This window comes from Magnolia sinica, chromosome 16 (genome assembly GCF_029962835.1).
Source record: "Magnolia sinica isolate HGM2019 chromosome 16, MsV1, whole genome shotgun sequence".
Taxonomy (NCBI): domain Eukaryota; kingdom Viridiplantae; phylum Streptophyta; class Magnoliopsida; order Magnoliales; family Magnoliaceae; genus Magnolia; species Magnolia sinica.
Genome location: NC_080588.1, coordinates 64602555 through 64619624, shown reverse-complemented (window position 1 = coordinate 64619624; position 17070 = coordinate 64602555). Strand labels below are relative to the sequence as shown.

At 40.6% G+C, this 17070-nt stretch overlaps 1 protein-coding gene across 1 annotated transcript; it reads left to right on the top strand.

Moving 5' to 3' along the window:
* The first annotated feature begins 6709 nt into the window (after positions 1–6709).
* Positions 6710–15660, top strand: LOC131229300 (pyruvate kinase isozyme A, chloroplastic-like). The gene is made up of 7 exons (XM_058225210.1): positions 6710–7399; positions 8329–8416; positions 8497–8687; positions 9729–9847; positions 11056–11299; positions 13206–13440; positions 15173–15660. The coding sequence occupies exons 1-7, from the start codon at positions 6887–6889 to the stop codon at positions 15502–15504; spliced, it is 1722 nt and encodes a 573-aa protein (XP_058081193.1). The 5' UTR covers positions 6710–6886; the 3' UTR covers positions 15505–15660.
* The last annotated feature ends 1410 nt before the right edge of the window (positions 15661–17070 follow it).

The following is a 17070-nucleotide window of genomic DNA, read 5'->3' as shown; positions in this document are numbered from 1 at the left end:
TAATACACATCACGATGGGCCTTTCACATGGACCTAACATACATCACAATGGGCCTCAACTACGAGTCGCATATACACCATATAGGTCTCGACAATCGGCCTCGACAATCGAAATCGACACTCAGACTTGACAATCGGGATCCATCGATAATCAGAATCGACAAATCGGTCACGACAATCGGGATTGATCGATAATCAGAGTCGGCAAATCGGTCACGATAATCGGGATCGATAATCGGCCGCGACAATCGGGATCGATCGAGAATCAGAATCGGCAAATTGGTCACGACAATCGAGATCGATCGATAATCAGAGTCGACAAATCGGTCACGTCAATTTGAATCGGCAATCGGCTATGATAATCGGAATCGAATGATAATCAGAATCGACAATTCGGTCATGACAATCGGATTGATCGATAATCAAAATCGGCAAATCAGTCACGACAATTGGGATCGATCGATAATCAGAGTTGGCAACTCGGTCATGTCAATCGGAATCGGCAATCGGCCACGACAATCGGGATCGATCGATAATCATAATCGGCAAATCGGTCACGACAATCGGATCAATCGATAATCAGAATGGACAAATCAGTCACGACAATCGTATCGATCGATAATCAGAATCAGCAAATCGATCACGACAATCGGGATCAATCGATAATCAAAATCGACAAATCGGTCACAACAATCGGATCGATCGATAATCAGAATCGGCAAATCGGTCACGACAATCGGATCGATCGATAATCAAAATTGGCAAATCAGTCACAACAATCAGATCGATCGATGATCAGAATCGGCAAATCGATCACGACAATCGGATCGATCGATAATCAAAATTGACAAATTGGTTATGACAATCGGGATCGATCAATAATCAGAATCGACAAATTGGCCACGACAATCAGATCGATCGATAATTAGAATCGGCAAATCGATCACGACAATCAGATCGATCGATAATTAGAATTGGTAAATCGGTCACAACAATCGGATCGATCGATAATCAGAATCAACAAATTGGTCACGACATTTGGGATCGGTCGATAATGAGAATCAGCAAGTCGGTCACGACAATCGGGATCGATCGATAATCAGAATCGGCAAATCGGTCACGACAATTGGATTAATCGATAATCAGAATTGACAAATCGATCACGACAATCAGATCGATCGATAATCAGAATCGGCAGATCGGTCACGACAATCGGATCGATTGATAATCAGAATCGACAAATCGGTCACGACAATCGGGATCGATCAATAATCAGAATCGGCAAATCGGTCACGACAATCGGATCGATCGATAATCAGAATCAACAAATCGGTCATGACAAATGGGATCGATCGATAATCAGAGTTGGCAAATCGGTCACGTCAATCGAAATTGGTAATCGGCTACGACAATCAGAATCAGCCTAACAAAGGGCCTAAGGGAAGGTCACAGTGAGAACCTTCAACCATCATTGGCCATCAATGTGGACATTTAACCAACATTGCTCCTAAGGAGTGACTCACATAAACATCATTACATACATCATGATAAAATCACATATCTCAACAGGCCTTGAATATATAACAGGTGGAACATGCACCTGGGCCTCAAATACATCACAGGTGGGCCTTGCACATGTGCCTCATATGCATCGAATGGGCCACGCGACATGGGCCTAATACATACCACAATGGACCGCACAATATAGTCCTAATACACATTGGGTGGGCCCCATTACATGGGCCTAATATACATAGCAAGTGGGCCCCATATACTAAGCAAATGAGCCTTAAATTTATCACATCAGGCCCAAACATTGCCCGTGAAGATCAGCACCGTGCAAACATTGTCCAATGCCGTCCTAAGCTGCTGGACGGCGTAGACTAAATACATACAACATTGTGAGGCTCATAGCACTACCCAAACATTGCTCAACACCGACCAAACACATGGACGATATGGGTCAAAATACATACATAAAGGCAGGGCCCCACAGCATTGTCCAAACAATTCCAGCACCGTCCAACACTGTCTGGACGGTGTGGATATAGCACATACCTCATGCGTGGTCCACACAGATGGATGGTCAGAATAAAACCCATACACCATGGACAGTGTATAAAATTCACATATAATTCAGGGTGGGCCCGTGATTTGGCAAAACGAATGGACGTTTTGGATATAACACACGCCCCATGATCAAACCCAACAGAGCTTGTTGGCATCATCTGCAATAGCTGAAGCTGCTGGCTGTCCAGCAGATGGACGGCCGAGCACAAGGTACGTACATCATGGTGGAGCGCCCTGCACCGTCCAAACGGGTCCAGACGGTGTGGATGAAAATATCACGGTGGGTCCACCGTCCTACCTGGACGACTGGACGAAACCCATTCGTCAGGTGAGTCCACGCGTGTGGCCACCTGCTAAATAAAGCTGTTTTTTTTTTTTGTTTCCCATCCGACGTCCAGGTAGGACGGACGATCTGGATATCATGTACGTGGCATGTGGGCCCCATAGCGGCTGGCCATAAAACGATCTAGAAAGATAGATGGACGGTGTAGATGTAATACATACATGTCGGTGGGGTCCACGTGCTGGATGCAGCATTGCATCAGGTTGGTACCACCGTCCAGCGAGACACGTATCACAGTGGGTCGCACACACCGTGCACTGTGGATGGTGGCATACATCACGGTGGGTCTCACATCCATAAACAAATGGGCGTTATGGGTACAACACATGCATTGTGGTGGGTCCAGAAGCATGGATAAAATACTTAGATCACGGTGAATCCCACGTCCTCAGATGGATGGTGTGGATGCCACACGTGAGTGCCAGGGCCCCACCGCCTTGAATGGCAGGTATAAAACACATTCATCATGAAAAATCCCACCGTCCAAATTTGGACGGTGAGTATATAACATATATATACCATGGTGGTTCACGTGGTGTGGCCCACACATACAATACACATATGTATGTATTTATATTATATATATATATATATATATATATATATATATATATATATATATATATAAAACATAATATATACATTTTATATTATATAATACAATACACCTGAGTAGGACAGAAACGTCCAGCGTCCAGATGGATGACTGGACACAACACATACATCATGTGGCCTACTGTCCCGGCCCTACTGGACGGACGGCCGAGAATAAGCCACGTACATCTAGTGGCCCCACCCTCACATGTATCACACGTGTGGGGTAGGTTCCACGCAAATGGATGAATGGTTAAATAAAACACATATCTCATGGTGGGGTTCACGACTTGGGTGGTGTCAATACAGCAATTACCTTGCTGCTGTGGGTTGGATGGACGGCATGGATAAGATCAAACATCAAGGTGGGCCACAATCTATCATACAGAGAGAGAGAGAGAGTGTGTGTGTGTGTTCGGCTATGGGAGGGGCCCCACCACTATGGGCCCCCATTATATACAAAACACACATCAAAATGGGTCCCACCACAAGTGAGACCTCACATACAAATCAATGGTTTAAAAAAAACCTAATATCACCCACCTATTGGCCGCCTTCTTGGTCCAATGGAACGCCCAACTTCTTGGCTTCGGCTTTGACGGTGGATGATGGAGATTGGATGGTTGGATATGGTGGTAGGGAGGTGGGCCATATATGACCTCTCTCCTATGGACGTCTACCTCTCCCATGGTTGCTTAGGAGAGGGATTTTGAAAATGAGAGAGAGATTAAAAGAGAGAGAGTGATGGGGTATGTAAGAGATGGGATGGAAAGGTTGACTTTGGGGATTGTGTTGTGTACTTGGGATGAGATAGGATACTTGACTTGATGGGTTATGTACTTTTATTGATTGATGGGATTGATTTGACATTTGGTAGAGATTCTCTTGGGATTACAAACGTGCGGCGTTTTCTCGAACTGATCGCGGGCCCACATCTCTTTACTTGGGTATCACATCGCGGCGACGGCGCGGCCCAAGGGTACAAGTCTCGGGTCGAGCCGACTCTGGAATATGGGACACGATTCAGGATCGTGCACAAATGTCGGATAAAGGTCGAAGGTTGCCCGAATTCGACCGAGGGAACCGCGGAAGCCTACGGAACGGTATGTGCTATGATACAGGTCTCACACAGTAGACCCTGCCTTGTTATATATATTCTATTCATACCTTGTAGGCAACATGAGAAGCTAATGTTAGTCTAATGTGGGTCATACCATATATACTTCTATATTTCTAGTAGGGCATGTTGTTCAGTTCTCACACTCTATATATGATGTGCCGATTAAGGCCGATTATTGTCTGATATGTTTGATAACATGCTAGTGCACTTGGCTTGATAGGACACACTAAGAACATGCTTAGTATAATGACATCATGCTCGAACATATGCCCATACGCATCATTTGTATGCATGTTGTGGGTGGTAATTGATCATATCATACACCATTTTGCTGAGATACGTAGGGGACCCCATATGAGATAGGGTTGTCCCACATGATCGTGCGGTACATGCAGGTGTGATACATGACTTGGATGGTATGACTCATTCATTTCTCGTCTTGTATGCTATGATTACTTTACGCCCTAACGACATCAGGGTTATAGCCTCCACAGGCATATCATGAATGACTAGATTGAATACCGAAAATATCAATTCTAGCATTAGAGCGCTATGAATGTCCTTGGGTGAAAGTCTCTAAACCTTTGTGGTACCAGTAGGATATTTCAACGTTGAGACGGAGTGGATAATATGAGCGCCCGAGTGCCTAACACTAGTAGGCCACGTCTCCCACTGTGTAGTGGTTGGTTTAAAAGGGGTGTGACCTTATCCACCTGAGGGTAGGGGGCTGTAAACTAAGTTGAGTTTGACCAGCTCGTAAATGAGTCCGCTATCAACGAGTCGGGTGGGCATTAGCGCACCACTGGCCAGGCGGATAGTGAGGTCTCTTCCATTCACTTGATCATGCGCGTGATGTAGCTAGTGTTGGAGTGTACTAGACACCTGTGATGTTTTCAGTAACGAACCGTACTGATACGTAGACTAGTTGAGGATTGACATGCTTGTATTGCATTTATAACATATGACATTTGGCCATATAGGCCTTGTATTGCATAGCCTTGGTATGACTAACATTATTTATGGACTTACCAGTTTAGCCTTCCATCATTTTCGCTTACTCTGGCATTTGTATGCTTGACACATGCATTGCACACACGCGCGCGTACTCTCTAAGCTTCGTAGTAAGCTTATGCATATTCGTTACGTGCAGGTTATGCTAGACCGCAGCAGTATTGAGGCAAGAGCATGTGCCCGATCTTTTGGAATTTTGTTATATGATGTATTTCCCTTTTAGCACTGTACTCAAATATTATATTAGTGGATATGTGGTGGTGATGTTTTGATGACTTGGGTACATTTGTGACTATGCTCCTTAAAAAAAAAAAAAAAAAATTCATCTTGAAAATTCTCCTTATAGGATCCAAGGATTGAAACCTGATGCATGTGAGTTGGGAGCCGAGAGCCGAGAATGGGGTACTACGGAGGCTGTCGGCACCGGATTCGGCAGTCAGGAATTTTGTGAGCTCGATTTCCAAGTTTGGGGCATGACACAAGCTAAGTTAAATCGAGCTAGATTGAGCTATCATGTGTACAACTATATCCATTACTATAAAATCCACTGCAATCACTAGTTGTGCCACCCATGTTGGGAAATGGGCTAAAAATCAGCTACATATGTGATTCAAATGAATCACGTGATCAGAAATAGTGTTCAAGGTAACTCTCATCTTTCAAATTGTTTTCTATTAGTGTGGTTCAAGTGGCTTATAATTGAATATGATTTTTACTTCATAAAACTGAAATTTTTGTGTGGAATCAAATGACTAGAATGAAATCATATAATCATCATAGTGAGCCTCGTAGAAATTAAAGGTGCACGTTCATCTCCCGTCCTTTAATGTGGGCCCTAGAGTTATCATGATTTATTTTTGTGGTTGGGCCCAATATAAAACTAAATATACAATGGTCAGAGTGGATTTTACATAAATATACCAGTGGCCTGTCAAAATCAAAGTGACATTTTTTTTTTCTAAGTAATCTCTTCGTACAGTTGGCAATTAATGCCATGACTTTATTTTTGGTGGGACCACTATGATGTGTATGCTATCCACTCTGAACATTACATGTGTAATTCCAATTTAGATCCAAAGCCAAAAAATCCTGATGACCCATGATCAAGGTGGGCCCATTAAAGAAAATAGTTGGAACAGAGATAGGCCACCGTTGATTTTTACAGGGCCCACCAAATATATATATGATATGATATGAAATCCACTCCAACCATTAGATGCCGTAGCAAAATTTATGCCCTAGGACTACAAATTAAGGGCCATCTATTAATCTAGTGGGCCACATTAAAGGAAACAATTTAGAAGGTGATCGTTGCCTTATACAATGTTTCATTCGTGCGGTCCACCTGAATGAGGATGAAGATATTTTTGGGACTAATTATATTGATTATTGGGTAGTTTTTTGAAAACTTCTTTCAAAGAGGTACCGGAATGTATTCTTTTTTGTGAAATTCCTCTCACTCTCCGCCCGAGCATCGTATCCCGACCGATGAGCTGTTGACCGTTAAAAAAGGAACTGCTCCCAACTACAGCGTGTTTGAAACATTTAAAATGCCGCGAGAGTCGTTGAGGGATGAAATTAGGGTTACCCTCTCCTTGTAAACACCGTCACCGATTCTTAAAAGAAAAAAAACGTAAAAAGGCGACGGACATTCCAACCTTGAACACGTCAGGATCTTCAAAAAACCCTAAATATCCTCTTCTTAAAACCTCTCTCTCGCAGATCTAGAGTCTTCAAGCTTATCATCAATGGCCTCCATCACCATCGACTCACTTCCATCTTCTCAGATCGTCGCAAGAAGCCAGATCTTTCCATCAAAGAACCATATTTCCCCTGCAATTTCGCTTCCTTCTAACAAATTCTCCAATTTCAAAAAATGTAATGTCAGGATCAGAGCTCAGTCCTCTGCTGTCCCGACTGATCTGAAGGCTGTGGGGATTCTGCCACCTTTTGAATTCGACGTGGTCTCGGAAGCAGAGTTGAAGAAGAAGGGGTTTCTGGGGCTGAGGAAGACTAAGCTCGTCTGTACGGTGGGCCCTGCCTGCAGTTCTTTGGAGGAGTTGGAAGCGCTGGCAACGGGAGGGATGAACGTTGCGAGGCTCAACATGTGTCATAACACGAGAGAGTGGCATAAGGATGTGATCCGGAACATCAAGAGGTTGAATGAGGAAAATGGGTTTTGCATTTCGCTGATGATTGATACGGAAGGGAGTCAGATGCATATGGTCGATTTGGGGGATGCTTCGTCTGTTAAATCTGAGGTAAAAAATAAGAACTGTTCTAAGAATTGTCTGGATTATAGATAGTTTTCTTTCGTTACTTGACTTGCCACTATTACCAGATACATTAGACCTCTACTGTTAGATTCTACAGAAAATGTTTGAAATTTGATGGTTGGTGTGTGATAACATATCAATTAGCTACAATTTGTAGAACAGTAGCAACCCATCTCGCAGCACACTGTGTACATCCACACCAATTCAGACTGTCCAAGTAGTGCGCCCCATTGTGGTTGTAACATATGCTTAAAATCGAAATAGTCGCCAATCTCAGCCATCTGATTTCAGCTGGTGAATTTGGGCTTTTTGCTATTTTGTTTTTAACCCTTCATTTGATGGCACCAATTGGACAGTCGGGGTCATCCAGTCAGTGTGATATTTGGCCTTAATCCATAAGAAAGGGACCCAATTTGGATGGTCTGGATTGGTGTCTGTGCATGCCGCAAGTATCAGTGATGGGTTGCCACGAAGGTTCCAAGTCTTGGACGGGTCCCATGTGACTTTGCAGAGTCAATTTTGAATCAGTCAGAGCCGATCTGGTTTGACACCATGAGTCAGAATTGAAAATGGGGGGCAGGGGGTGACTCGGTGCAACTCAGATGAGTCACAACTTGACTCGGGATCGGATGAGTCGGTCTGAGTTGCCAAGTCCTAAAACCATAGTTGCTACCATTTAATTAATGGTAGCAAACTCAAACCGTAGAGCTTATCTTCGCCCATGGACAGCCCTGTATTGGTAGGTGTGTTTATTTACCACTTTAACAGTTATAATGAAAGCAAAGTATGAAGAACTAATTGTAGAGAGAGGAGATTCTTTTCTTGCCCAATTATATTTTATATGCCCTTTCTATTGATTTTATATGAAATGCTTGAATTTTAATCGGTATCATCTTTATCTTGCGACAACCTAGGATGGGTCTATGTGGTTATTTACAACTCAAAAGTTTGAGGGCCGTCGTCCATTTACGGTTCAAGCAAACTACGAAGGATTTGCTGAAGGTACGGGAACTAATGTGAGTTGAGACGAGATAGGTTGTTTTATGGGTATGGGAAAGATAACCCAATTGATTGTATGGCAGGTATTGCAGTGGGAGATGAACTTGTTATTGATGGTGGAATGGCTAGCTTTGAAGTTGTTGAAAAAATCGGTAATGATTTGAGTTGCAGGTGCACAGACCCTGGTCTACTTCTGCCTCGAGCAAAATTGACCTTTTGGAGGGATGGGAAGCTTGTTGGGAAGAATTTCGGGCTCCCAACCCTATCAACAAAGGTCAGTTTTGTGTGCTTGTGTATGGGTTTAGATTCTTCGTTTTTGTTTCTTGAGAGATTATGTAGCTTTCTTTCTCTTCCTCTTTTTCTTTTTTGATGTTTCTTTCTACTACTCCATGACTTTATGAAACTCAATGTGTCAAAAGATCCTAGTATGATATTGATTTTGATTCTAAAAGGGCATGGTTCTAATAGGTTCCAGGTCCATGGGGTCCTCAAAAGTTTCCCCTGAGGCCATTGGATTGTAGAATAAATTGTTCGTTCAAAGTCATGGTACCCATTAAAAGGAAAATCTTTCTTGGTTTATATTCTATTCTAATGTATAGAGAAACTGAATTTGTACCCATTTCTTGTCAAATAGCTGATGGCCCACTGGATTTTCTTTTTTCGGCCCTAGATTTTGTATTTGTGTTCTGAATTGTAGCCTTTGTCAGCGCAATTGTAGGGAAGATAAGTTTTTTCCGTATCCAGAGTTTAAAACATTGACAAACAAAGACCATTGTTAATATCTAGTTCAAAACATTGACAAACAAAGACTATTGTTAATATCTAGTTCAAAACATTGTCAAACAAAGACCATTGTGTAGTATGCTGATGCATACATGTTAGTGGTAGAATTGGAATGAAATTGCATGACTACTTTCCTCGTCAAGGGTTGTGGTGCAAGAATTGAGTTCTCGAAGATGGATGGAGCACACTGGTACTTATTTGTTTTAAGCAACTTATTCTCTTTCAAGAATCATTTTACTTGTTTATTCCAAGTACTCACATCCAAACCCATGTTTTTAGATATTTATTTATTTATTTATATGTAGATAGTATTTTGTCTAATTCTGGATTAGTGTTTAGTTCTAACTGGCAGTTGGCAATCCATTGAGAAGTCAATGATCTTTTGTAGGAAGTCGCAAACTTTTATCAGTTCTACTGTGTTACTGTTGCTCATCTGAATCTTCACCAATTGTTTGTTTGTTTGATATTTAGATGTATATATCCTTGTTTTCCCAGGGCCAGTTTTTGAACTTATCTTGTTTGATATATATAGGATTGGGCTGATATCGACTTTGGAATATCAGAGGGTGTTGATTTTATTGCTGTGTCACTTGTTAAGGATGCTAATGATATTAAGGACCTAAAGAACTATCTGTCCACAAGATCATCTGAGTAAGGAGCTCATTCCAAATTGCAAATTTTCATTCATATATTAAACATATATTATTTATGTTAACCACATGACAAATTTTCATTCATCTCTGTTACTCAATCTAGTGAAGTCATTGACTCTCTAGTTTATGTCTTTCATATGGATCTCTTTACATGCATTTCTTTGATCCAATTACTTTCACGCACAGTTCTTGCAAGACATGTATCCAATTTAAAGGCTGCTGATCAGCATAGTTATCTTTTTTGCATTTTGAAAGTTTTGATTGCCTAGCATTATGTTTTTGATGGGTCAACAGTTAGAAAAGTTAGTCCTTATTTGGTATGCAATTCTACCGATCATATGGGGAGTCTACAACATTAGGTGTTCCATCAGCCCCTTATTCTTTTATGAGGCTTGTCAACAGTTTATCCATTGCAGTTTACTCATCTTCAAGATAATCAAGATGAAAGGTACTGTTGAAGATGCAAAACATAACATGCCATTGAGAGCATGAAAATGAACTATGAATGTGTTTGACATGTGATTTAGCCTTTAATGAACCATGAAAATTGTAGCTGCACCAACAACACCCAACTATTTTTTTTTTTTTTTTAAATGATATGCGTTGCTGTCATGGCTAGCTCATTTAAACGAGCTTGCCTCCTTTTTGGACTGAACTCATTCTGGACATGGAGAAAAGACTAGCACTTGTAGTCCTTAGGTTGTCTACTTTCTCTTCTTTGTGCTTCCTCAGGTATTCTTTTTCTTTCTCCTTCAATACTCATCTGTGTCTTTTCACACTGTTTTCTGCCCTTTGGTTGGTTATTAATTCTTGTCCAGTGGATTAGTGTGTTAATTTTTTAAGCTAGTTTTATTATTTAACTTCTAAATGTGTTCTTCAAACAACATCATTATACACTTAATCATTCTTTCTGAAGTATCCATGCACATGGTAATGCATTTACTTACAGGGTGAGCAATTCTCTCTTTCAATTTACAAAGATTTACTCGCAGTTGTGAACACCAGCTTTTTATTTTTATTTTTATCATACTCTAGACTCTAGATAGGTTGAATGGTATGGTCTCTAAGATTAACAAACAAATGTGTAAATTTTGAGAAGAATTGGGGTTTATCATATCGTACTTCGTACCTTATTTAGATGGTTTTCTTTTCTACTTATGAATGTTTTTGGACACATTTGAATCAAGAAATTTTTGCATGACACAGGTCTATCAGAGTTTTGGCAAAGATTGAAAGCTTGGAGTCTCTTGAGAATTTGGTAGACATTATAGAGGCTTCTGATGGCGTCATGGTGGCACGCGGTGATCTTGGAGTGCAAATTCCACTCGAACAAATCCCTGCTGTGCAAGAGCAAATAACACATATCTGTAGGCAATTGAACAAGCCAGTGATTGTGGCTTCTCAGCTTCTTGAGTCAATGGTTGAATATCCAACCCCAACTCGTGCTGAGGTATTACAAAAAACTATGTTACGAAAATGCACCATAATGCCTAAGAACTCAAATCCTATTTACATATATATGTGTAAACGCTGCGCGCGCCTAATGCTAGAAGTCCTTAGACCACTTGATTGAACCGGATTGGGAGGGCCTACTTCCCATCTCCTACTTAACAAGGAACCATAATCATTAGATTGGGCTAGACATATCTACAACCCAATCTGAGTGAAAATTTCTAAATTTTTTACTTTTTTCCTATGTGTTTTCCTTTAACTAAGTTTATTTTGCCTTTTTGAGCCGTTAATTTCCATTTGATTTTTTCTGTCCCTTTTATGAGAAAATGAAATGTGATCCCCATATACCTTTATTTTTAAAGGACTCCAAAGTTGCCATGCAAACCTATTTGAAGACCCTATGAAAAAATGCGTGGCACCATGCATCCAAAAACAAATGAAGTTGTGCCATGCGTCTTTTGCCCTCCAAGTCATCTCAAATTACCAATAGCCACCCCTTCCATCTATAAATGAGCCCTCTCTCTCTCTCTCTCTCTCTCGCTCTCTCTCTCTCTCTCTCTCTCTCTCTCTCTCTCTCAGCAAAGGGCCTTTGGTTAACGCCTCTCTACACATTCCCTACATTCCCTTTCTCTCTCCTCCTCCCCTTGCCCCTAGAGTATAACTTAGGAAACCACTTTTTCTAGAGATTCAACCTTGTGAAACCCTTTATTCTTCCTAAGCAGTTGGCGAGGGATGTGTGCCTTGACATTTGGGTTTTGAGGTACAGTTCCCAAGCCATCTCTAGATTGAGGATTAGAGAGTTCTTCCTTCCTTCTCGGTTCTCTTCAACCAAGACATCTTGAAAAGAGTAGAGATAGGGATTTAAGACCCTTTTAATTTTCCTGAGCAATCAGTAGAGGATGTGCGCCTCAACCTTTAGGTTTTGAGGAATGGATCCTAAACCATTGCTAGTAGGATTAGAGAGTTCTTGTTTCCCTCTCAGTACTCTATAACCGAAGCCCTTCATTAACACTATGGGATCCTTATAGACGGAGCTTTTACCTTTTCACTTTCTACATTTCCCCTCTTTCACTCCCTTGCTTCCTCACATTTATTTTCTTATTTTTTTATCATTCAAGTGAAGGGGTCTTTCACCTAGAACTCTAATACGAAGAATCTTGAATCCCGTTGAGTAGAGACTGTAGTATGTCCAAGGGAGGAGGCACCTAACACCTTTCTCTGTAAACATGACCCTTGCTCGGAATCTTTTGGAAAACTAGACCATTTGGGTTATTCAATCAACATCATTCAAGCTTAACCTTTGGGTTTATGTGAATAGATTCTAGCTTTCCGTAGATTCTGAGATTCATGGCTAGTGGTGACTCCCTTTTTTGCCGATTTCTACCAGTGATTTTGCCTGTCCGTTCCACAATGTGCCTTTTTTTTAAATTCTATAATAATTCCTGATAATGATAAGAAGCTAGGAGAACTTCCAATTGTTCAAATACCATTAGATTAGGTCATTAGACATTTTTACATAGTCATGCATATTTGTATTAGGAGGTTACTTAGCAACACAATGGCTTTGGGATTTAAACAGGTTGTTCTTTTCCCTTTTGGAAGTGGTTCTAATTCTTTTCAGTATCTGTGGTGCTAGCCCTTTCACAGAAAAACATGCAAATTCCTCTTAACATTTTGCCAAAAAAAAAACAAAAAACCAAGAAGAAGAAGGAGAAGTCAAACTCATGATATTGATATTTTATTTTGTGAAATGGGGAAGAATGAATGTGTCAGTATTTACCTCTAAAACCAAATTTCAATATAATCTCCCTACTTTGTGGTTGTTATCCCTACCTTTTAATGTAGAAATCTTGGCTCTTCTTTTTGTCCATCTTTTAATGGCTATTTGCTTTCATTGTAATAAGGTTGCAGATGTTTCTGAGGCTGTTCGCCAGTACGCTGATGCTTTGATGCTATCGGGTGAGTCCGCGATTGGATCATATGCAGAGAAGGCTCTTTCTGTCTTGCGCATGGCTAGTGGACGGATGGAGCTTTGGAGTCGTGAGGAAAACCGGCAAAGTCTTCTCTCTCAGCGTCAACTTGCAGTGTCATTGTCTGAACGGATAGCTGAGCAGATTTGTGACAGCGCCGTTGAAATGGGTATGCCTTCTTTTTCTCCCCAATTTTCTTGCTTTTCAAGTAGGAGGTTCCGTTGTGAAATTCAACCGATCGGACCATGTAACAAAGAGCAATTGGTGCTATACCATCCTTACATCAGCAATTTATAGTGCTATACCATCCTTACACCAGCAATTTATAGTGCTATACCATCCTCACATCAGCAATTTATAGTGCTATACCATCCTTACATCAGCAATTTATAAGCCTACTTGAAATTCTGATGCATATCATGAAGAATTCTTTTATATTCCTATTCGCTGAACATTTCAGTTAACATGCCCCAGAAGAATGCTAGAATATATTCGGTTCAATGTGATCCATGAGGAATTTGAACATGATAGGTATTCGGTTCAATGTGATCCATGAGGAATTTGAACATGATAGTGCACATGGTCCCGAGACAAGAACTTTGGTGGATTGAATGATCCTAACAGCTCGATTATTACAAGGCCCAAAATGGGTGATTATCATCTTCTCCACCTCAAATGGAGTACTTGGGATAGTACAACTAGCCTGATTTCCACAGCACATATATGGCAGGGCCCATTGGATGTTTTGTCTGGATCTTCTATACACCTGCCATGTGTCCCCATGAGAACTCTTTTGCAACTAGCATTCCTTGTGATACATTAACCTGGAAAGGTTAGTAAATATCAAAGTTTACTAAACATTCCATTAGAGCCTTTTTGGTTGCCTCTTAAAAAAATAAGTTAATGACATTTTATTTAAGCATAATTGCCTTAAGAGTTTTTTTTTTTTTTTTTTGGCACGAATTAAAAATATAATCAACAATTTATATAAACTATGATCTCTAATACGTAATTGATTTCCACTAAAATGACATGAACTCATTTTGAAGTGGCAACCACACATTTTATTTTAGAAGTAAGTGGCAACCAAACATGCCCTCAGCGTTGCATAATTGGCTTGCTTCATTAGTGAAAAAAAAGAAAGCTTAATCATCTCGTAGTATTTTTTTTACACACATCCACACGCTTACACAGTACACACACACCCCCCCTCCCACCCACACCACATGGGCACTCAAACCCATGACCTCAGTGCTGAAACTCAGTCTCCCTCTGTCTCCCACCGAGCCATGGGTGGGAACCCATTCTGTAGTATGTTACATGATGTAGGTACGGCATAATCTTTTAAAAGAGTTATGTTACGTGATGTAGGTACGGCATAATCTTTTAAGAGAGTTGTGGCCAATAACTTGAGTTCCTGTTATCCTTGTCTGTGTTCCCTTTAATTCTCTGGGGTTGCTTTATAAAGGATACATTTGGAAGTAACCCTGGAATCATGGAATGGAATCAATTTGCACAAAGTTACATTCCACTCATTACAACTTGCTGTTGAGGCAAGCGATGTTATTATGTCGGGGCAGAAAACCAATACCTAAGAATAGTTGGGTTTTGTTTTTGGTGGCACTTCAAAAACATTTAAGTTCAAAATGAAACTATGTGCACTCTAATATCCATTTGGAGGTATTCCTGAATGCAACCTACACAAAGGTATACTGTCTATTTGTCTCTTGTTTCTCAGAATGACAATTTTCAAAAAGCTACAACCAAATTTCCATTTAAGATGAATATACCCTCTTGACACACACATGCACATGAACTGCCAGGTGTGTGGCACACATGATAATGTAATTCATATGGAAAGCAGGTTTTTATTTTTCCTTATTATGCATTCGATTTTGCAGCTAACAACCTTGGCGTCGATGCCATTTTTGTGTACACAACGCATGGAAAAATGGCGTCACTTCTGTCGCGCAACCGTCCAAATCCTCCCATATTTGCATTCACCAACACAAGCAGCACTAGAAAGGGTCTGAACTTGCAGTGGGGGGTTATTCCCTTGGGAGTTGAGTTATCAAATGACATGGAAGATAACATCGAGAAGACCTTTGACCTCATAAAGGCGAGAGGGATGGTGAATACCGGGGATGTCGTTTTGGTGGTCTCAGATATGACCACCTCTTCACATGAAACCCCTTCTGCTTTCCAATCAATTCAGGTGCGGACCATCGTCTAATTTCACCGTGTACTTGATGTATCCATGTTCAAGATTTTGATTCTAGCATTAGAGCAGTGCCCAAGCTGTATGGGTACGGTGTCTAGGCTATTTGCTAGGGTGAGATGGACTTGTGTTTGATTTTTGTCATGAAATCTCCACAGAGCAGTTTGATCTTTAAGGTGTAATAGTGTGTACTTGCTATTTATCAAAATGGATTTTTTTTTTTTTCTGGGTTTCAACACTTCAAATGCTTCTAAAGAAAATGCTATGATAATTTGAATTTCTGTGGAGGATTTTCAACTTTAGGAAAAAAATAAAAATAAAATCATTTGATCCTGTGCACCATGGTTGCTTTTGGGCTTGCTTTGGTTGAGAAACCATTTGTAATGGGTTTTTTTTTTTTTCCTTCCTCATTTGAAAACATATGGCCCCCTAACAACAACTCATTGTCTGAGTTGTCATCTAGTGGGCCGTGTCCAGCAAAACTGTAAAAGAGGTGTTTCTTCTTCATTTTTGAAGAAACACCCATCTAATTTGCATTCTTCTTCTTCTTCTTTTTCACAAAAATTCTGATCGAAATAGTGGCAGAAGCGTAGAAGCGTGAGGCATTCATCTGGCGGGCCTCATCATATAGGGTCATGGCCTAAAAATCAGGCCCATTGGACTCATAACTGCTTACTGTGATATTATGTGGAAGTATGTTCTTCCTAAAAGGAATGGCATCTTGAGGTATAATTGGTGCTTTTTGGCTACCATGAAATGCCATTTCTCCCCGTGCACATGTTTATGATTATCCAAGCTATTCATCCTTAGGACCCTCAACATCGATTTGCCAATAACCTAAATTTCTATTGATTGGGATTATGCTAAACCATCCGATGAATGGGAAAATAAATAAATAAATAAATAACTCATTCTGGTAAAGCTAGTCTGATTTTGGTCTTTTAGTAAAAACTCCATTCAGGTTTGAGAGTAATACAAGTCTAACTTGACTCAAAGAGATTTTGAGCCAAGTCACTAAGGGGGAGTTTGGATCTTTAAGTTACTTATGATAAGCTACTTATGCCTTACGTAGCTTATCTTAATTTCTACTTATTAAACTGAAGGGAGTAACTAATTTTAAATAAAAAAACTACTTATAATTGATCATAAACCAAACTTGGGTATCTCCAATAAGTTTTTTATCTACCGCTATAAGTACAAAAAGATCTTATGGCCCACCGTATTGTTTATTTGTCATCCAACCGGTTGATAAAGTCATATAGACCTGGATGAAGGAAAATCATAAATATCAGCTTGATCCAAAACTTTTATGGCTCCCAAGGAAATTTTAATGGTGAGCCTTTAATCTTCACTCTGTGGTCCACTTGAGCCTTGGATCTACCTCATTTTTTGTGTTCACACCCTAAAATGATCTTCCAAAATAGATGGGCGGCATGGATAAAATCCATACATCATGGTGAGCCCCACAGAGCGTTGCCCAGACGGATTAGTGTCCAGGGGCAGGAGGCAATCCGCTTTCCCACTCAACGACGTCAACGTAGCTACCACATACAGTTATCTTTGTTGTAGCTATCTTTGCAG